This window comes from Fringilla coelebs (genome assembly GCF_963513975.1).
Source record: "Fringilla coelebs genome assembly, chromosome: 29".
NCBI classification, from domain to species: Eukaryota; Metazoa; Chordata; class Aves; order Passeriformes; family Fringillidae; genus Fringilla; species Fringilla coelebs.
This window is the reverse complement of record NC_140055.1, coordinates 1,430,173-1,450,299: the sequence shown is the minus strand read 5'-3', so window position 1 is coordinate 1,450,299 and position 20,127 is coordinate 1,430,173. Positions and strand designations below refer to the sequence as shown.

General features: G+C 53.6%; 1 protein-coding gene across 4 annotated transcripts; it reads left to right on the top strand.

Annotated features, from left to right (window-relative positions):
* Positions 1-2,624: 2,624 nt before the first annotated feature.
* Positions 2,625-20,032, top strand: LOC311163912 (uncharacterized protein). Of its 4 annotated transcripts, XM_084223091.1 has the most exons (11): positions 8,553-8,691; positions 10,925-11,021; positions 12,064-12,123; positions 12,990-13,044; positions 13,878-13,910; positions 14,476-14,536; positions 15,113-15,384; positions 15,461-15,733; positions 16,248-16,274; positions 16,887-17,021; positions 17,490-20,032. In XM_084223091.1, the coding sequence occupies exons 6-11, from the start codon at positions 14,514-14,516 to the stop codon at positions 17,600-17,602; spliced, it is 843 nt and encodes a 280-aa protein (XP_084079217.1). In that variant the 5' UTR covers positions 8,553-8,691; positions 10,925-11,021; positions 12,064-12,123; positions 12,990-13,044; positions 13,878-13,910; positions 14,476-14,513; the 3' UTR covers positions 17,603-20,032. The 4 variants fall into 4 exon arrangements, with proteins under 4 accessions (XP_084079218.1, XP_084079217.1, XP_084079215.1 ...); XM_084223089.1 differs by lacking the exon at positions 12,990-13,044; XM_084223092.1 differs by lacking the exons at positions 8,553-8,691; positions 10,925-11,021; positions 12,064-12,123 and adding an exon at positions 2,625-2,680.
* The last annotated feature ends 95 nt before the right edge of the window (positions 20,033-20,127 follow it).

Genomic DNA, 20,127 nt, shown 5'->3' with positions numbered 1-20,127 from the left:
GCTATGGGAACAGGCGGTGCGGTTTCCCTGGGAGCAGGCAGGGGGCGCTGTTTGCGGCGGGGCAGGGCGGTGACGTCACCTGTGTGAACCCCCCCCGAGTCCCTGAGGAGGGGCTCTGGGGGTGTCGGGGTGACAGCTGTGGGGTCACCGAGCATTGTGACCGTCACACGCCGGGGACAGCGTCACCCTCGGTCACTCACGTGTGGTTTCCTGGGGAAAAGAGCCGGTGTCGGTGTTAAGGAGCTGGTTTGGAGGGCTCTGAATCGCACAGAGCCCAGAGCTCCAGGCACGCTGCGGCTGCAAAAGGCATCGCAAGCGGAGCGCAGGACGGCCACAACATGCCTGCCTCCACGGCTCCTTCCTTGGAACCAGCCCTAACCTGGGCTGGGTGTACTGCCTACGGTTAGGGCTAGGGTTAGGGTTAGGGTTGGGTTAGGTTAGGGTTAGGGTTAAGGGTTAGGGTTGGGTTAGGGTTAGGGTTGGGTTTAGGGTTGGGGTTAGGGTTAGGGTTTGGGTTAGGGTTGGGTTTTAGGTTTGGGTTTGGGTTTGGGTTAGGGTTGGGTTAGGTTAGGGTTAAGGGTTAGGGTTAGGGTTTAGGGTTAGGGTTAGTGTTAGAGTTATCGTTAGGGTTAGGGTTAGGGTTAGGTTTAGGGTTAGGTTTGGGGTTAGGTATAGGGTTATGGTTAGTGTTAGAGTTATTGTTAGGGTTAGGGTTAAGTTTGGGTTAGATTTATGCTTAGGCTTAGCCTTAGGCTTAGGGTTTTTAAAGCAGAAAGCCCCGAGCTTCAAATATACTACAACTTCTAAATCCATCCCATGGGGAACACAGAACTGCCACAACATCTCTTTCCACTCGTTTTTTCTAGTTTTCCATTTTTTTTTTCTTCTCTCTGTGAATCAAGATTTTGTTACTCCCTTATAAAGTTTTGTGCCTGTTTCGCCCTCCTCCTGATGTACATCTCACGGCAGGAAATGAGCAAACAACTCCAGTGAGCATCTGGGGTTTGGCCAGCACCAAACCCACCCCAAAATTGGTGTGTTGGACAGGAAACTCACCCTGGTGAACCCACAGCTCTTCTCTGAATCGGTTTCTGCCTGGTCACGAATTGAAACCACTACAATTGGAGATATTCCTATGGATCAATGGGATCCCCCTTTAGCCAGGAGGTTTTTATGGATATTGGAGTTATTTCTATGAATATTTAAAATAATTCTGTCTCTCAAGCCCCCTTAAAGCCAGCAGGGAGATTTTAGGGTTTTTTTCCTGCCCTCCATCCATCCCCCAATGGGTTTTTAGCTCAGATAAGTCAAATAAAGAGAGCTCAGAGGCATTTCCTGCCCTTTTCTTCCTGTTCTGTTCAACCCCAAACCTGGTGACAGAGGTGACAAATTCAGCCAGAAAAACTGGGGATGCAGTGACAGAATCCAGATCCAAAATTAGATCAGGGTGACCTGGAGCCGTGTCCCCTCCCCATCCCAGGTGTCCCCAGAGTGAGGACAGAGCTCCTTGTGCTGTCACCCGTGGCTGGCAGGGGAAGGTGCAAAAATTAGGGAATTTTGAAATATCCTGGATGGGATTTTATTATCCTGAGCCACGAGTGTTACAAAGAGCTCAAAAATCAAATATTTACAAATATTAGCAAATGTCCAAATGTTTCCAAATATTCAACTCCTGCACAGACAGCCCAAAATCCCACCCTGGGCCTGTGGATGTTTTCAGCACACTCCATGGGCAGGTTTGGATGGGATTTTAGGGATCAATCCTTCCCTTCCCAGGTTATTCCATGGATTTCCCATCCCTGGGAGTGCCCAAGGCCAGGCTGGACAGGGCTGGGAGCACCCTGGGGTGGGATTTTTTGGGATTTAAGGTTCCTTTCCATCCCAAACCATTCCAGAATTCCCTTGGCTGGTTTAGCTGGGATTTTAGGGATCAATCCTTCCTTTCCCAGGTTATTCCATGGATTTCCCATCCCTGGGAGTGCCCAAGGCCAGGCTGGACCCACCTGGGTTAGGGGAAGGCCCCTGCCCATGGAACTGGGCTGGGATTTTTTGGGATTTAATTTTCCTTTCCATCCCAAACCATTCCAGGACTCCATGGGCTGCTTCAAATGGGATTTTAGGGATCAATCCTTCCCTGGCTCCATTTATTCCATGCATTCCCCATCCCTGGGAGTGCCCAAGGCCAGGCTGGACAGGGCTGGGAGCACCCTGGGGTGGCAGGAGCTGTCCCTGCCCTCAGGATGAGCTTTAGGGCCCCTTCCCACCCAAACCATTCCAGGATTTGGGCTCAGCCCCAATCCATGGGCAGCAATTCCTGAACCAATTCCTCTCCAGGCTGGCCCTGAGCCATTTGTCACTCACGGCCACGGTGACACTCTCGGTCCCTGTCCCTCATCTTGCTTGGGAAATTGAGTGGGTTGTTTTGTTATTTTTTTTTTAAATATCTGAAATTTACATTGAAGCGCGAATTGCCTTTTCTTGAGGTGTCATTTTTGTCACAAACCACATCCAAAGCCCTGCCCTCTACCCAGGCACTGAAAAACCACCCGGGCGTTTTTCTTCTTCCTCTTCGTGGTGTCCATTTTTGGGTGTTGGTGCCCCAAAATCCTCTCAATTTCAGACATCATGGATGTGTTTTGGATCCCTCTTCTCATCATCTTCATGATCCTCCACCAAACCTGTGAGTGCTGGGTGCTCCTCATCCCCTGGGAAGGAGATTTTGGGGTGGTTTTGGTGGTTTTGGGGTCGAGGGGTGGGTGGGAGCTCCAGAGCAGCTCCAGAGGGTGGATTTGGGCCCAAAGTTGGGATCCAGGGTTGCCATGGAAACCTGCTGCCATGGAAACCTGCTGCTGGAGGGCTGGGGTCCATCTCTGTGTCCACCTCTGGCCCAGCCTCTGCTCCAGATGTTCTCCAGACATCCTGCTCTGCCTCCAGCTCCTGCTCCTCTCCACGCTGCCTCCTGGTTTTTGGAGGTCTCATCCTGGGGTGTTTTCTGGCTGAAAAAAAGAGGGAAATTGGGCAAGGTTCAGCCCCAGGCCTTCCCCACAGTCTCTGAGGGGGGGTTAACACATGAACCACTTGCTGGCTGCATTATTCAACAAATTTCCTGCGAGTTTGTCTTCACCTGCAGCTTTTTTCTGCCACATGCTCCATTGTCCATGTCCCAGGGGTGGCTGAGGCTGAGGGAGCCAGAAATTCTGAGCCAGACCTGGGACTGGAGCCAGGATCAGTTCCCTGTTAGAAAAACTGGGAAGAAGAACTGCATTCCCAGTATAAATGGGGTGAGGTGGTGAATTTGAAATGGGAAGTCACGAAAATAACAAAACCAACTCCTTCCTCCTTGAATTGGTGTGCCAAGGTCCTGGTGTGCTCACGGGAGGGAAGGGCTGGGTCCTGGACCTTGTCCTGGGCTGCATCCAAAGGAGTGTGGGAGGGTTCTCATCTCTGGAATGGCCAGATCCCACCTGGAATGGGGAGATCCCACCTGGAATCCCACCAGGTCTGGTGTCCCCAGCACAGGAAGGAACAGTTCCAAGATCCCTTCCCTGTGTGCTCAGCCTGGAGCAGCCGTGCTGGAGCTGCCCCTGGCAGTGCCCAGGGCCAGGCTGGGCAGGGCTGGGGATTTTAGGGGAGAGGAGTGAGAGGAGTTTCGGGTCCCTCCCAAGCCAAACCTTTCCACCAGTCCCTGATTCTCCTCCAAGGAGCAGCTGCAGGTGTGAGCAGGAGCTCCCTGTCCTGCTCAGGGACCCTTCCTGACCCTCCCAGCCCCAACTCCTCGTTCTCCTTTCCCTCTCAGGTCCCCTCTGGGCTCTGTCCTTGGCACGAGGCTGTGGGGGCTCAGCCTGGGGGTGGCCTCGTGCTCTTCCTTCACCCAGGGACCCTTCCATGAGCCCCCCATGAGCCCTCAAACACCCCCAGCCATGATGGGTTTCATCCTCTGGGTTCAGCCACTTCATCCCACTCTGATTCCAGCTTTTCATCCCATCTCCAGCCCAAACTCAGCACTTCTTCACCCAGGCTTCATCCCACCTTCCTCCCACCCTCATCTCATCTTTTCTCCCCATTTTCTCTCCCCAGCGAGTGCCAGCAACACCATGAATGTGATCAGGGCTGTGGGCGGGTCCGTGGCCTTCCAGAGCCACAACCCAGACAGAAATGTGGCACTCTGGAGTTTTGGGGATGATCCCATCGTGACTGTGGTCTTTGAGGACCCTCCTCGACTCATATTTTTTGATGCTGAATTCGAAGCCCGTTTTGCTGTCTCCAAGAATGGCCACAAACTCAAAATCTCCCAGCTGAGGATGGAGGATGCCGGGACCTACTCCGTAAACATTGACGGAAAAACATCCACCTTCACCCTGCGGGTGCTCAGTAGGTGCTGTCAGTGCTGTTTTGGGGGGGTTTCACACTAAAAGAGAGGTTTGTGACAGCTCTGTGTCCCCAGGGGAGCTGGCAGAGCCCACGGTGACCTGCGAGGCCCAGAAGTGCTCGGATGGGAGCTGCAGCTCCTCCCTGCGCTGCTCCGTGCCCGGTGACGGATTTGGGGACATCGCCTACACCTGGAGGGCGCGGGATCAGGATTTGGCCGAGGGCCCCGTGCTGCTGGTGAATGAATCACTCTCAGATGAGCTGGAGCTGCTGACGTGCACGGCACGGAATGCTGTCAGCAGCATGAATGTCACTGTCACCAGCCCCGGGGCGCTCTGTGCAGGTGAGAGCCGGGGACAGGCGGGGAAAGGTGGGGGGGATGATCCCGATCCCCTGGGAGCAGGACAAGCTGGGATTTGGGGTTGGGATGGGCTGATCCCCTGGGAGCAGGAAAAGCTGGGATTTGGGGCTGGGATGGGCTGATCCTGATCCCCTGGGAGCAGGAAAAGCTGGGATTTGGGGTTGGGATGGGCTGATCCCCTGAGAGCAGGAAAAGCTGGGATTTGGGGCTGGGATGGGCTGATCCCCTGGGAGCAGGAAAAGCTGGGATTTGGGGCTGGGATGGGCTGATTCTGATCCCCTGAGAGCAGGAAAAGCTGGGATTTGGGGTTGGGATGGGCTGATCCCCTGAGAGCAGGAAAAGCTGGGATTTGGGGCTGGGATGATCCCCATCCCCTGATAGCAGGAAAAGCTGGGATTTGGGGTTGGGATGATACCCATCCCCTGAGAGCAGGACAAGCTGGGATTTGGGGTTGGGATGGGCTGATCCCCTAAGAGCAGGACAAGCTGGGATTTGGGGTTGGGCTGATCCCGATCCCCTGAGGAACACGGGAATGTTGGGGTTGGGATGGGCTGATCCCCTGAGAGCAGGAAAATCTGGGATTTGGGGCTGGGCTGGGCTGATCCCAATCCCCTGAGAGCATGAAAAACTGGGATTTGGGGTTAGGATGGGCTGATCCCCATCCCCTGAGAGCAGGAAAAGCTGGGATTTGGGGCTGGGCTGATCCCATCCCACTCTCCAGGCTCTGGCTCTCCCTGGAGCAGTGGCTCAGCTGCCACCCCTGTCCATGTCCAGCTGCATTCCTGAGAGTCCCTGAGTGTCCCCAGTTGTCCCCAAGTGTCCCTGAACACCCAGGGCAGCTTTGCCATGCCTGGCCAGGAAGGGGAATTGGGGAGCCTGAGCTCAGCACCCTCCAGCTCCTCCCAAAATCCCTTTCCTGGGAATGTCCAGGCTCTTCCCAAGGGTGCCAGGGATGGGACAAGGAGTGGTGGCCACAAACCCAACCCCAGGGACGGGACAAGGAGTGGTGGCCACAAACCCAACCCCCAGAAATTCCACCTCTCTTTGAGAACCTCTTCCCATGGAGTGTCCCCCTCTGGAGCCACCCCAAACCCACCTGGCCATGTCCCCTGCTCTGGGTGACGCTGTCCTGTGACATCTCCAGGGTTCCTTTCTGACCCAATAAATGTGGGATTTGGGGATTTGTGGGTTCTGGATTCTGCTGCTGCTGTCTCCACCAAGCCCCACTCGTCCTTGTCCAGTGCTGCCTGTGCCCTGGCTTGGAGTGAGATCCCCTGGAATGAGGGATCAGGGTGGGATTTGAGGCCAAATTCCCTCTGCCCCAACGCCAGGAAGAGCAGATTTATTTTGGCATGTTGCCCCTTCTTTCTTCATTCTTCTGCAGGTGCTCACTCTGGCAGCTTGGTCAGGATCAGCGTCGTAGCCGGGGTCGAAGTTGTGGCACTTTTATCAATTTTCCTCATTTCCTACTGCATATCCAGAGGTGAGCGAGGAAAACCATCCCTGGAGCCCGGGGGAGCAGGAGGGGGGACACAGCCAGGGTGGGGCTGATTTGGGACTGATTTAGGGTGGATTTGAGGTGGATTCAGGGCTGATTTGGGGTGGATTTGGGGTGGATTTGAGGTGGATTTGGGGCTGATTTGGGGTGGATTTGGGGCGGATTTGGGGTGGATTTGGAGCGGATTTGGGGCTGATTTGAGGTGGATTTGGGACTGATTTGGGGTTCTGATTTGGGGCTGATTTGGGGTGGATTTGGGGTGGATTTGAGGTGGATTTGGGGCTGATTTGGGGTGGATTTGGAGCAGATTTGGGGCTGATTTGAGGTGGATTCAGGGCTGATTTGGAGCGGATTTGGGGCTGATTTGAGGTGGATTCAGGGCTGATTTGGGGTGGATTTGGGGCTGATTTTGGGTGGATTTGGGGCTGATTTTGGGTAGATTTTGGTTCTCCTGGCTCTGTCTCATCTCCCCCCATGGTTTAACCCATTGTTGGGTTTTTAGCTGAGGCAGAGCCCGGGGCGTGAGGGTGTGGTTCCCGTGGGGCGGAGCCAGTGCCCTGGCGAGGTCTGGAGAGCCAATCAGCTGCCTGGATTTGCAGATTGACACCCGGATAAACCACTGAGAAGAGCTGAACGCGCCTGAGCAGAAAAGCAGATTTTTAAAAATCAACAAAGGCCAAGAAAAGCTCCTTTTCCTCTGGCCTGGGGACAGGTTACTGGCCAGGGCCACCTGGGCAGGATGGCGCAGGGCTGGGCTGAGAGTTCTGCCACCAGGGCTGTCCCAATGCCACCAGGGCTGTCCCAGTGCCACCAGGGCTGTCCCAGTGCCACCAGCAGCCACCAGGGCTGTCCCAACGCCACCAGGACTGTCCCAGTGCCACCAGGGCTGTCCCAGTGCCACCAGCAGCCTCGTGGCCAGCACTGGGGGCAGCCCCAAAATCCAGAGCAGCCCCGAGGAGGCCGAGACAATCCAGCCAAAATCCTCTCATCCAGACCACGCAGCCACGTCTATCTCGCAATGCACTTTGTTTCTTTCATGGAAATTAAAATTAAAAAGAAACACTTCCAGGAAAGAACTGTTTGTTGTGGAGATGTTGAGGAAGATGAAACAGGAAAGTGCTATAAATAGGATTGCATGGCAAAGGATTTTGAGACTGTGGAAACGATGAGCAAGACTGAAATGAAAGCAAGATTTGAGATACCTCAGTTACTGAACAGCTGGAAAACAGCTGGCTGAAGGTAATCCATCCCCTTTTGATGGAACAACACCTTCTGCTTGCAGATAGGTCCAAGAGCAGACCCCACTAGCTTAGCAGAAGGGGTCCAAAGAGGAGTTTTAGAGTTTAAAATGTTAACACAGTATGGTAATGTAAGGATTCTTACAGGATATATGTAAATGCTATAGGATTTATATCTTGTATTAGATTTGTTAGTGAAAGTTAGAATATTCAGGATAGAAGAAGATTTATGGAATTGTAATGGGAACTTTGCTCTCTTTCAGTCTTTTGTCCTCACTCTTTTTTTCTCTTTTCCTCGCTCTCTTTACCACGCTCTTGCCTTCTTTCTCTTTCCCACTCTCTTTTCCTCTCTCAGTCCTGCTCTGAGCTGTGGCTGGCAGCTCCCAGCAGGGCCCTGCACTTGGCCCTTTGCAATAAACCCAAGTTCCACGACCTGGCTTCAGAGATCTCTCGTCTCTGTCCGTCCCCACCATCCTACCCCCGATGCTTCCACAGCCTGGCTCCCAAAAGTGTCTGAAGGGCCAGTTCACCTTTCCCACCTGTGGGACACATCTCCACGGACTGTAACTAAAAGTTTATTTCAGTCACGGCCGCCTGAAAGGCGCGGTGAGCTCGGCACAGCGTTGTGCTCGGCACAGCGTTGTGCTCGCACTGTGAAAGCCGCAGCTCTGTAACTTTGCAAACCTCGAGCACTGGGAGGAAATTGCCTGGCACTCCTCGGAGCACGGGCGGCCACAGCTACCTGGAGGAAGGAAAATTCCTCGAGGAATTTTGCCGTGGCATCCCTGGAGGAGGGATCCCGAGCGCCGAGTGCAGGCCCAGCTGCGAGGCCCCAAGCACGGAAAGGCGGCGCCGCCCTTCCCCCGGCCCCAGCCGCCTTACGGGAACCCGTGGCCTCTCCCACCACCCCCGACATTCAAATAATCCCGGCTGTTCAACCACTCACGGCCCCGTTCCGGTCCTACGAGCCGCCCAGCGGCCACAAAGAGCAGTTAGAACGGGTTTGGAGCAGCGCCAAGGGGCGGCATTCCCCTCAGCGGCCACATTCCCCTCAGAGAGGTCGCCATTTTGCAGCGTCTGCGAGCCTTGCAGTCCCCCAGGTTCTCCTTGTCCGACACCGACCCAGCGCCGGCCATGGCCCAAGTCCCGTCTGTGTTCGTCGCTGCTGCGTCTTCGCCGTCTCCTGCTGCACCGAGAATGAGCGTCGTGACCTCAGAGCCACTTGTGTAGGTTACCGGACGAGAACGGTGCCAACCATGCCCCCCCTTGCCTCCCTGCCCCCCCTTCTTCTCCGCCTCCTTGCCTTTCTGCCCCCCTTCCTCTCTGTCTCTCTGCCCCCTTTCCTCCCTGCCCCTCTGCCCCCCTTCCTCTCTGCCTCCCTGCCTTTCTGCCCCTGTGCCCCCCTTTGTCTCTGCCCCTCTTCTTCTCTGCCTCCTTGCCTTTCGGCCCCTCTGCCTCTCTTCCCCCTTCCTCTCTGCTCCTCTGCCTCCCATCGTCTCTGCCCCCCTTCTTCTCTTCCTCTCTGCCCCCTTTTCTCTCTGCCCACCTGCCTCTCTGGCCCCCTGCCCCTCTTCTTCACTGCCTCCTTGCCTTTCTGCCCCTCTGCCTCCCTGCGTTTCTGCCCCCCTTCTTCTCTGCCCCTCTGCCTCTCTTCCTCTCTGGCCCCCTGCCTCGGTTCCTCTCTGCCTCCCTGCCCCTCTACCGCCTTGCCTTTCTGCCTCTCTGCTCCCCTGCCTCTCTGCCCCTCAGCCACCCTTCGTCTCTGCCCCCTCAGCCACCCTTCGTCTCTGCCCCCTCTCTCTCTGCCTCCCTGCCTTTCTGCCCCTGTGCCCCCCTTTGTCTCTGCCCCTCTTCTTCTCTGCCTCCTTGCCTTTCGGCCCCTCTGCCTCTCTTCCCCCTTCCTCTCTGCTCCTCTGCCTCCCATCGTCTCTGCCCCCCTTCTTCTCTTCCTCTCTGCCCCCTTTTCTCTCTGCCCACCTGCCTCTCTGGCCCCCTGCCCCTCTTCTTCACTGCCTCCTTGCCTTTCTGCCCCTCTGCCTCCCTGCGTTTCTGCCCCCCTTCTTCTCTGCCCCCCTGCCTCTCTTCCTCTCTGGCCCCCTGCCTCGGTTCCTCTCTGCCTCCCTGCCCCTCTACCGCCTTGCCTTTCTGCCTCTCTGCTCCCCTGCCTCTCTGCCCCTCAGCCACCCTTCGTCTCTGCCCCCTCAGCCACCCTTCGTCTCTGCCCCTCAGCCACCCTTCGTCTCTGCCCCTCAGCCACCCTTCGTCTCTGCCCCCTCTCTCTCTGCCTCCCTGCCTTTCTGCCCCTGTGCCCCCCTTTGTCTCTGCCCCTCTTCTTCTCTGCCTCCTTGCCTTTCGGCCCCTCTGCCTCTCTCCCCCCTTCCTCTCTGCTCCTCTGCCTCCCTTCGTCTCTGCCCCCCTTCTTCTCTTCCTCTCTGCCCACCTGCCTCTCTGGCCCCCTGCCCCTCTTCTTCTCTGCCTCCTTGCCTTTCTGCCCCTCTGCCTCCCTGCCTTTCTGCCCCCCTGCCTCTCTTCCTCTCTGCCCCCCTTCTTCTCTGGATCCCTTCCTCTCTGGCCCCCTGCCCCGGTTCCTCTCTGCCTCTCTGCCCCTGTGCCTCCCTGCCCCTCAGCCACCCTTCGTCTCTGCCCCCTCTGCCCCCCTTCTTCTCTGCCCCCCTGCCCCTCTTCCTCTCTGCCCCCGTTCTTGTCTGCCTCCCTGCCTTTCTGCCTCTCTGCCCCCCTGCCTTTCCGACCCCCTTCCTCTCTGCCTCCCTTCCTCTCTCCCTCCCTGCCATCCCTGCCCCGCCGTTCAGGCGCATGCAGCGCGCCCCGAGCTGCCCCCCCGACCCGGCACCATTGCCGCTCCCGTCCCTGCCGGCGTTCCGGCGCGATTCTGGGACACGGGGCGCTCCAGCCCCCCAAGCCACCCCGGCCCGCTCCAGCTCGGTCTCCCGGTACCTCCTCTCCGGCAGTTCCGCTCCTACCCCCCTGCCCGGCACCACCCCAGCCCAGTTTACGAGCACCCAGGGCTGCACGCCGCCGCTCCGCCACCGACTGGCCCTCCGCTCGTCATGACCACCCTCAGCCGAGCCCCGCCGCCCTCATGCTGCTCCTCCGCCACCGTCAGGAGTCATCTCCCGCCTCGCCCCGCCCGCCTGCTCTTTATGGGCGCGCCTCGGCCGCACTGGCTATTGGCTAGACTAATCTCTTCATTTTCCTTTTTATTTTTTTTCTTTGGAGAGGGCTGGCTTTTAACTAGACCGAACTGGATTACCAAAGGAAAGGAGCACAGGGCGGGACGGGAACTGGGGGCGGGTTTAGGGCGGGATATCTGTCTCCTCAGCGAACCGTAGGGTAGCCAGCCTGATCCGCGGCTTGAGGCGCCGTCATTTAGGGACCGAAGTTGCTCCGAGCACCCGGTTCGGCTTTTGCAGTATTTAGTCCTTTTCTGTATTTTGTTAGTTTACCGAACCTTGAAAATTTTGGGCGGTTTGTGGCCCTCACACGAGAAGAGCGGTGTAAGCGGGAGGACCACCGAGGCGGCTCCGGCCGGCGTGAGGTGAGAGAAGCGAGGAGGATTCCCCAAAACCCGCAGCCAGCCCCTCTCCATCCCTCCCCCGAGCCCCCTCTCCCTCTTTCCCCCAATTCCCGAATTCCCCCCAATTCCCGAATTCCCCCCAGTTCCCGAATTGCCGCGGTGGGGACATCTCGGGGCGGAGCCCTGGGGGGAGCTCGCTGCGGCCTTGTGGGACCTGGAGGGGCTGCAGGAAAGACAGAAGAATTTTCCCAAGGGAAGGGCGCCCAGACGAGGGGAATGGGGACAGGGAGGGAACTTGGGTTACACCCCAAATTGTTCCCTGTGAGGGCCTGGCCCAGGTGATTCCATGGATTTCCCATCCCTGGGAGAGTCCAAGGCCAGGCTGGGCCCACCTGGGATAGGGGAAGGTCCCTGCCCATGGAACTGGGCTGGGATTTAAGGTTCCTTTCCATCCCAAACCATTCCAGAATTCCCTTGGCTGGTTTAGCTGGGATTTTAGGGATCAATCCTTCCCTGGCTCCATTTATTCCATGCATTCCCCATCCCTGGGAGTGCCCAGGGCCAGGCTGGACAGGGCTGGGAGCACCCTGGGGTGGCAGGAGCTGTCCCTCCCCTCAGGATGAGCTTTAGGGCCCCTTCCCACCCAAACCATTCCAGGATTTGGGCTCAGCCCCAATCCATGGGCAGCAATTCCTGAGCCATGGCATTCTCTGGGATAACGCTCTGCAGGCTGCTCCCCACGGGGCACCTTTGTCACACACGGCCACGGTGACACTCTCGGTCCCTGTGACCACCCCCATCTTTCCTTGGGAACGGGGTTGGGGTCTGTTTTAAACCCCTCGAGTTCCCTCCTTTTTCCTTGAAACCAGTGGTTTTTTTAAGCACCTCAGATTTCTGTGTGAGTGTGAATTGCCCCTCCTTGATGCTCCATTTTTGTCACAAACTACATCTAAAGCCACCTCCCCTCCAGCCAGGCACTGAAAAACCACCCAGGCCCTTTTCTTTTTCCTCTTCATGCTGCTCATTTTTATGTGCTGATTCCCCAAATCCTCTCAATTTTCAGACATCATGGATGTGTTTTGGATCTGTTTTCTCACCATCTTCATGGTCTTTCACCATACCTGTGAGTGCCGGGTGCTCCTCGTCCCCTGGGAAGGAGATTTTGGGGTGGTTTTGGGGTTTTTGGGGTTGAGGGGTGGGTGGGAGCTCCAGAGCAGCTCCATGGGGTGGATTTGTGCCCAATGTTGGGATCCAGGGCTGGTGTGGGAACCTCCTGCTGGAGGGCTGGGGTCCATCTCTGGTGTCCACCTCTGTGTCCACCTCTGGCCAGCTGCTGCCCAGGAGCTCCTGGCAGTGGTTATTCCATGGATTTGCCATCCCTGGAGTGATCAAGGCCAGGATGGAGCCCCCTGGGATGCTGGAAGGTTCCAGGAGATAGAACAGGATCATTTTATTAATGGTAACTACAAGAAAGAGTAATAAGAATCAGAGCAAAACTTTTAGAACACTTTCCCCCCTCCAACCTCCCTCTTTACAACCTTTTCTTTCCCACTGAGAATGTAAAGAGGCAAAACTTAAAATTTCCACTCAGTTTACTACCTCTAGAGTTATTTCTTCATTTCACTTAAGGAGAGAAGTCCATCTTATTAATGTTATGGGGGCTTCTCCACAACAAAACCCTTGTCCACCAACAGCAGCCCCCCAGGGGAATCCATAACTGTGAAAGCCCTCTCATTTTCTGTAAGTTTTTCCCACTTTATGGGCCATGTCAGCTTATATCTGAAAGATGAGCTGTTCAAAGGCAAATGTTTTCATTACCTGTCTCTGAAATCATCTTCTTCCCAGGATCTTAATCCCTCTTCTCTCCTTTTCTGCTCAAGCTTCTCACAATGGCAGCTGCTCTAACACCTGCATGCTTTGCCATGGAGGCCTTTGCTCAATATCTGTAATATGAGAGCTTTCTTCTCCCTGTTCCTTCATGCCTTGTAGGGAAAAAAGAGTCTTTCTCCATAGCTTACAAGAGGATTTCAGCCTAAAACTGAAGGTATCTCCTCATTCCTCCCATCTGGGGCTTGATTCTTTTTTACTAACCTGCATGTTGTTATGTGGTTCCTCTACATTGCCTGTATTTTATTCCTTTCTCTCACTCAAGGGAGGATTGAAGCACTAAAATCAGAGTTAATATCTCACCAGGGAGCTGCAGATGCTCACCTGGCTCCAGCCAGGTGTGGTACCTTCTGTGTCTAGGAGGCCTTGATGGTTTCTCCTCTCCCTGCCCAGCCCCTGATGGTGGTGGAGGGAGGTTTATTGTGGTTTGTTGTTTAGGTGGCCTCTGCTCTCCCTGTGAGAAACACATTCACTCTGCTGTGAAAATTAAAGAAGTTTAATAAAGGAGACAAGGTTATTATGGCCACTCAGCTAACAGCATGCTGTTATCTTCAGGGATACCCCTTAAATACCTTTAAATTACTTCAGTCTGTTGCACATCCATAAAATAATTTACATTTTCCATATGTGGCTCATCCTTGGGTCTCCCTTTTTAAAGCACACATTTTCCTGGTTGTGGTTTGAATCCATTCTCCTTGGGTCTCCCTTTTTAAAGCACACATTTTCCTGGTTGTGGTTTGAATCCATTCTCCTTGGGTCTCCCTTTTTAAAGCACACATTTTCCTGGTTGTGGTTTGAATCCATTCTCCTTGGGTCTCCCTTTTTAAAGCACACATTTTCCTGGTTGTGGTTTGAATCCATTCTCTTTGGGTCTCCCTTTTTAAAGCACACATTTTCCTGGTTGTGGTTTGAATCCATTCTCCTTGGGTCTCCCTTTTTAAAGCACACATTTTCCTGGTTGTGGTTTTAATCCATTCTTATCCCCTCCAGTTTTTGGTCCCTGGCCTCCACTGCCTGCAGATGGTGAGTGCTGATGCTTGGCACATCTGTACAGATGTTCTCATTTAACACAAGCACACTGATATCAGCTATTTCACTGAGCTTGATTAACAACAGAAATAAAAACTACATCTTTATAACAGGGTTACATTAACATCACTCATATAGAATCCATTTTAACATTTGTAAAAAGCCAATATTATTATCTGTGTCTAGAACATCCCCTTCTCCCATTGTTGGCCCTGGACAGCCTGGGACATGCAGAGAGAAAGCAGAAAGTTTGTACCCATAACCTAGAGTAGCAGCAACTCCCATCTGGGGGAGTTTGTGAGGTGAAAAGCCAACTCCTGCAGAGGGCATGGCCTTTGTAACATCACCTGTCTCAAAAAACAAATAGTAAAAAACCTCTCCTGCACCTCTGAGTAAGAAGATGCTGTTTTTGGGGAGGGGCCAGGCATGCCAGAAGGAAATGGCTGGGCACACAAAGTCATGACTGTGCTTTTGCCTCGCTCAGTCCTTTGCTGTATTTTGTCAAAGTTCACTAAACCATTAAAATTTTGAGAGTGAGCGTGGATCTCATCACTTCCAGGCTTATCCAACGAGAGCAGCGTAAGAGACGGGACCATCATGGCAGCTCCGGCCGGTGTGAGGTGAGAGAAGCGAGGAAAATCCCCCAAAACCCACAGCCAGCCCCTCTCCATCCCCCCTGGAGCTGCCCCTGGCAGTGCCCAGGGCCAGGCTGGGCAGGGCTGGGGATTTTAGGGGAGAGGAGTGAGAGGAGTTTTGGGTCCCTCCCAAGCCAAACCTCTCCACCAGTCCCTGATTCTCCTCCAAGGAGCAGCTGCAGGTGTGAGCAGGAGCTCCCTGTCCTGCTCAGGGACCCTTCCTGACCCTCCCAGCCCCAACTCCTCGTTCTCCTTTCCCTCTCAGGTCCCCTCTGGGCTCTGTCCTTGGCACGAGGCTGTGGGGGCTCAGCCTGGGGGTGGCCTCGTGCTCTTCCTTCACCCAGGGACCCTTCCATGAGCCCCCCATGAACCCTCAAACACCCCCAGCACTGATGGGCTTCATCCTCTGGGTTCAGACACTTCATCCCACCCTGATCCCAGCTTTTCATCCCATCTCCAGCCTGTACTCAGCACTCCTTCACCCCACCTTCAACCCACTTTCATCCTCTTTTCAACTGACCTCCATCCCAAATCCTCTCCCCACTTTCTCTCCCCTGCCAGTGACTTGGAGGTGACAAAGTTCAAGTGCAGGAACATTACCCTCATCATCTCCATCACAGAAGTAAAGCCAACAATCTGGTATCTGAACAAGACACCCATAGCAACTGTGAATTCTGCTGGAGTCCATTTTCATCAAAAGAAATTTGAACCCCTTTTTGCCATCTCTGAAGACGGCTGTGTGCTCACCATCCTGCAGCCGGGGATGGAGCTTGCCGGGACCTACTCTGCAAAAGGCAACGGAGAAACATACATCTTCACCATCCAATGGTCTGGTAGGTGCTGTCAGTGCTGTTTTGGGGTTTTTTTTTTACACTGAAAGAGAGGTTTGTGACAGCTCTGTGTCCCCAGGGAGCACGGTGGTGTGCAAGGTCCAGAACTGCTCACGTCAGTGCTGCACCTGCTGCCCGAGCTGCTCCGCGCCCAATGGCACCGTCAGTGAGGATCTGAGGTGCGTCAGGAGCATCCCCTGCCCCCTGGATCAGCCCAGGGGTGAGGGCCCCGTGCTGCAGGGGAAGGAGTCATCTGGGAAGGAGCTGGAGCCAGTGAAAGGCACAGCAAAGAGCCCCATCAGCAACGGGAGCATCACCAACACCATCACCACCCCTGGGGTGCTGCTCAATGGTGAGAGCCAGGGAAAGGTGGGGGGGCTGATCCTGATCCCCTGAGAGCAGGACAAGCTGGGATTTGGGGCTGGGATGGGCTGATCCCCTGAGAGCAGGACAAGCTGGGATTTGGGGCTGGGATGGGCTGATCCCCTGAGAGCAGGACAAGCTGGGATTTGGGGCTGGGCTGATCCTGATGCCTGAGAGCAGGAAAAGCTGGGATTTGGGGTTGGGATGGGCTGATCCCCTGGGAGCAGGACAGGCTGGGATTTGGGGTTGGGATGGGCTGATTCCCCATCCCCTGAGAGCAGGAGAAGCTGAGATTTGGGGCTGGGCTGATCCCCATCCCCTGAGAGCAAGACAGGCTGGGATTTGGGGCTGGGATTTGGGGCTGGGATTTGGGGCTGGGATGGGATGGGAATGTTGGGGTTGGGCTGGGCTGATCCCACTCTCCAGGCTCTGGCTCTCCCTGGAGCAGTGGCTCAAATGCAGAGGGAAGCTCTGACCCGTGTCCCTCTTCTCTCCTCCACCAGGAAACACCACACACCCTCCCAGCCCAGGTAAGCTGCCACCCCTGTCTGTCCAGCCGCGCTCCCAAGTGTCCCTGAGTGTCCCCAAGTGTCCCTGAACACCCAGGGCAGCTTTTCCATGCCCGGCCAGGAAGGGGGATTGGGGAGCCTGAGCCCAGCACCCTCCAGCTCCTCCCAAAATCCCTTTCCTGGGAATGTCCCAGCTCTTCCCAAGGGTGCCAGGGATGGGACAAGGAGTGGTGGCCACAAACCCAACCCCAGGGATGGGACAAGGAGTGGTGGCCACAAACCCAACCCCAAGAAATTCCACCTCTCTTTGAGAACCTCTTCCCACGGAATGTCCCCCTCTGGAGCCACCCCAAACACACCTGGCTGTGTCCCCTGCTCTGGGTGATGCTGTCCTGTGACATCTCCAGGGTTCCTTTCTGACCCAATGAATGTGGGATTTTGGGGATTTGGGGATTCTGGGGTTCTCCTGCTGCTGTCTCCACCAAGCCCCACTCGTCCTTGTCCTGGCTTGAAGTGAGATCCCCTGGAATGAGGGATGAGGGCAGGATTTGAGGCCAAATTCCCTCTGCCCCAATGCCAGGAAGAGCCACATTTATTTTGGGTTGTTTGTCCTGCATCTTCTTTCTTTTGCAGATGCCAACTCTGGCAGCTGGATCATACCTCTGATTGTTTTCGTGGTGCTTTTTGTTGTTTGCTCTGTGGTCGTGTACTTCTGTAAATCCAAAGATGAGTGTGGAAAAGCATCCCTGGAGCCCTGGGCAGCAAGAGGTGGGACCTGGGAGTGGGGACAGAGCCAGGATGGGGCTGATTTGGGGTGGATTTGGGGCTGATTTGGGTGGATTTGGGGTTGATTTGGGGTGGATTTTGGTTCTCCTGACTGTTTCATCTCCCCCCGTGGTTTAGCCCACATTGGCGCTGGGCTGGGATTTCTGCCACCAGGGCTGTCCCAGTGTCACCAGCAGCCACCAGGGCTGTCCCAATGCCACCAGCAGCCACCAGGGCTGTCCCAGTGCCACCAGCAGCCACCAGGGCTGTCCCAGTGCCACCAGGGCTGTCCCAGTGCCACCAGCAGCCCCAGGGTCGGGACCAGCACCAGGAGCAGCCTCGTGGGCAGCCCCGAAATCCTCAGGGATTCTCGATCTCAGCACGGCCTGCACTGGGCTCTGCTTGGCTGCTTTTAGCCAGCTGTGCTGCAGGCAGAAGGACAAAAAGTTGTTTTTTTTTTCTTTTTACCAGTGCCTTGCTTGAAGGGAAAGCTCAGTGGCAGGGCTGGCAGCCAGGGCTACTCACGTGGGGCTGCTGGGGACAGCAGGGATGACATCGAGATGCAGGACATGGAGAATGTCTGATGGAGAGCCTGGAGCAGATCAACCCTTTGGTGCTACACAACACACTACAAAAGCTGTTTGCCTTGAAAAAGCTTGAGAACAAACCAACCTACTAACACAAATTTTCTCCCAGATGAGGTAAAGGACGGGGTGAAAGCACATAAACAACATGGGACACTGAGGTCAGTGAGGAAGGAAACAAATTCCAGGTGGGAGGGATTGAGGAGATGCTTTAGTCTTGGGCTTGAAGGGTTTTTGTAAGGCTGTGGTGAAGATATTTGATAAATCAGACTTGTAATTCATAGATTTACATTCTAACCACAGCCAGGAGCAGGAGCATCAGGATTGAAACCAGCAGATGTTGCAGCAGCTGTGATCCAACGAGAAGTTTGAACAGAGATGAACGAGGTGAAAAACCAGAGATTGATAAAAAGAACTTTCCTGCTAGAACAGCTCATGAAAAATGCCCCCAGTGAGTGACAGGCCCTGAATGCAGCTGAGGGGAGCTGTGAACAACTCAGGGTTCCACATTTCCATCAGGCAGCAGAGAGCTGCTCCTCCCTGTGGCAGCTGCAGTTTGAAACTGGACACAGACACCACACACACGATTCAGTGTGGTTTGGGCTCCCTAGTGTGAGATTTCTCAGTTAATGCAATGAAATTTGGTTTATGTGGCCAGTCCCTGGTGCAGAAGGATGACTAAAATGCTCTGTTGAGCCCTTCTATATAATTTTTTTAATTAAGCTGTATTATATTATTAAACTACACTACACTAATGCTGTACACTAACTAGAAAAACCCCTGAGCAGACAGACAGGACACAGCTTTGGCTTCATTCAATCAATCCCAACAACCAGAGCCCAATTAACAAATCACTCTGGGTGAGCAGTGTCCTTAACATTTCACATCTGCCAAACAACAGGAGCAGCACTCAGAGACAAAAATTGTTTCCTCACTGAGCTTTCTCACTCCTGTCCTCAGGAAAAATCCTGGGAGAGAGAATTCTGTCTCACACTGGAATGTAATTACCCTTTCTTTCTTTCTTTTTTACCCTATTATTCTGTTTATATTTTTTACTATTTATTTTTATATTTATTTAACTGTAGCTTAAAAGAAGGAGCATTAAGAAGGAAAAGAAAACCTTTAGATGTTCTATTCCTATTTTTCCTACTGACAATCCAAAGTGCCAAAACCTAAAATTTCAATCAGTTTACAACCTCTAGAACCTTCCTTCATTTCACTTAAGGAGAGAAGTTCCTCTTGTTGATGTTTTGGGGACTTCACAAGGAAATCTCCATTTCATTCCTCCAGTTTTCCAAAGCTGTGTTCATGGGCTGTGTAATTTATGGGGCAGTGTCTGAAATTTATGGGGCATTTTCTGTGAGCTGTTCAAGGGCAAAGTTTCTCTTCATCTCAGGATTTCAGCCTAAAATTAAAGGAATCTCCTCACCCCTCCCATCCAGGTCTCACCTTCCTCTTCATGACCTCGGGGTCCTCATGTTGCTCCTCTGCACTCCAATATTTTGTCCTTTCCTCACTGAGTGAGTTCATACCTCAGCTGCTGTGGGAGGGTTTACAGCCCAAAAGACCAAAATAAAATAAAAGTTTACCCATAGGAAGGAAAAAGGGAAGGCACAAAAGGGAATTTGCACAGGGAGGATCCATGCCTTACTCAGCAGTGTTAAGAACCTCAATCATGTAATACTGTAAATATTTGTATATAATATTGGAATACTGCAAATACTTGACATTTCAGTACTTGACATTGTGTCTTTGGACCAAGAAACTCTTACTTTCTGAATGCAATGAGCTGTTTTGATACCAAGACTTTTTAGGGGTGTATAAAACCTCAGGACAATTTTTAATAATGAAGGAGGTACTGTCTGAAAACCTAAGAAGAGTTTTTAGTAGTAAAGAATGTTTTATTACTGTATTTTCTCAAGTGTGTGTCCATCTCATCCCTGACAGCCCAGGGCCTGTAGATTCTCACCTGAACTCGGTTTTTACCTGCCTGGGGTTGGGGTTGGGGTTTTTAAAATACAAACCCCAAGCTCCAGGCACACTGCAGCTGCAAAAAGCATCCCCAGGGGGACACAAAGCTCCTCACAGTTACCCCTAATTGCCTTAGAATGTCTCCTTACCCAGCTTGGTGGTCAAAGAAGGAGCAGAGCTCTTCATTTCTCAGTCTCAAGGTTGTTTATTGTTCCTTATCCACCCAGCCCAGCCCTGTTGCCTCTTTGCCAACCCAAAAAAATGAGATTTTCCGTGATTTTATGGTTTTTCTTTCATGGATGTGTTAGCATCACTTTGGTGAGTGCCTCCCGTGCAAAACCACCACACTTGTGGTGTGGCAAGAGAGACTGCTGACCCCAAAATACCTGAAGAAAGGCTCTTTTGAGTTCATAAACTGGCTGAAAGTCCCAGCTTTTGTCTCTTCCTGTTGTCAGGGGTTAAAAAAAGAGGGGGGGGGAGGCATAAGAATACCAAAGGTTTATTCTGATTTTCCTATTGTTTTATTTTTGACTCTGTGAATAAAGATTTTTTTA

Excerpts from the sequence above, each read along its gene's own strand:
- LOC311163912 (XM_084223089.1), top strand. The coding sequence starts at position 12,069 with ATGGATGTGTTTTGGATCTGTTTTCTCACCATCTTCATGGTCTTTCAC. Across the intron at positions 16,275-16,886 it reads CACACACCCTCCCAGCCCAG|ATGCCAACTCTGGCAGCTGG; the intron begins GTAAGCTGCCAC and ends TTTCTTTTGCAG. Across the intron at positions 17,022-17,489 it reads GGAGCCCTGGGCAGCAAGAG|TGCCTTGCTTGAAGGGAAAG; the intron begins GTGGGACCTGGG and ends TCTTTTTACCAG.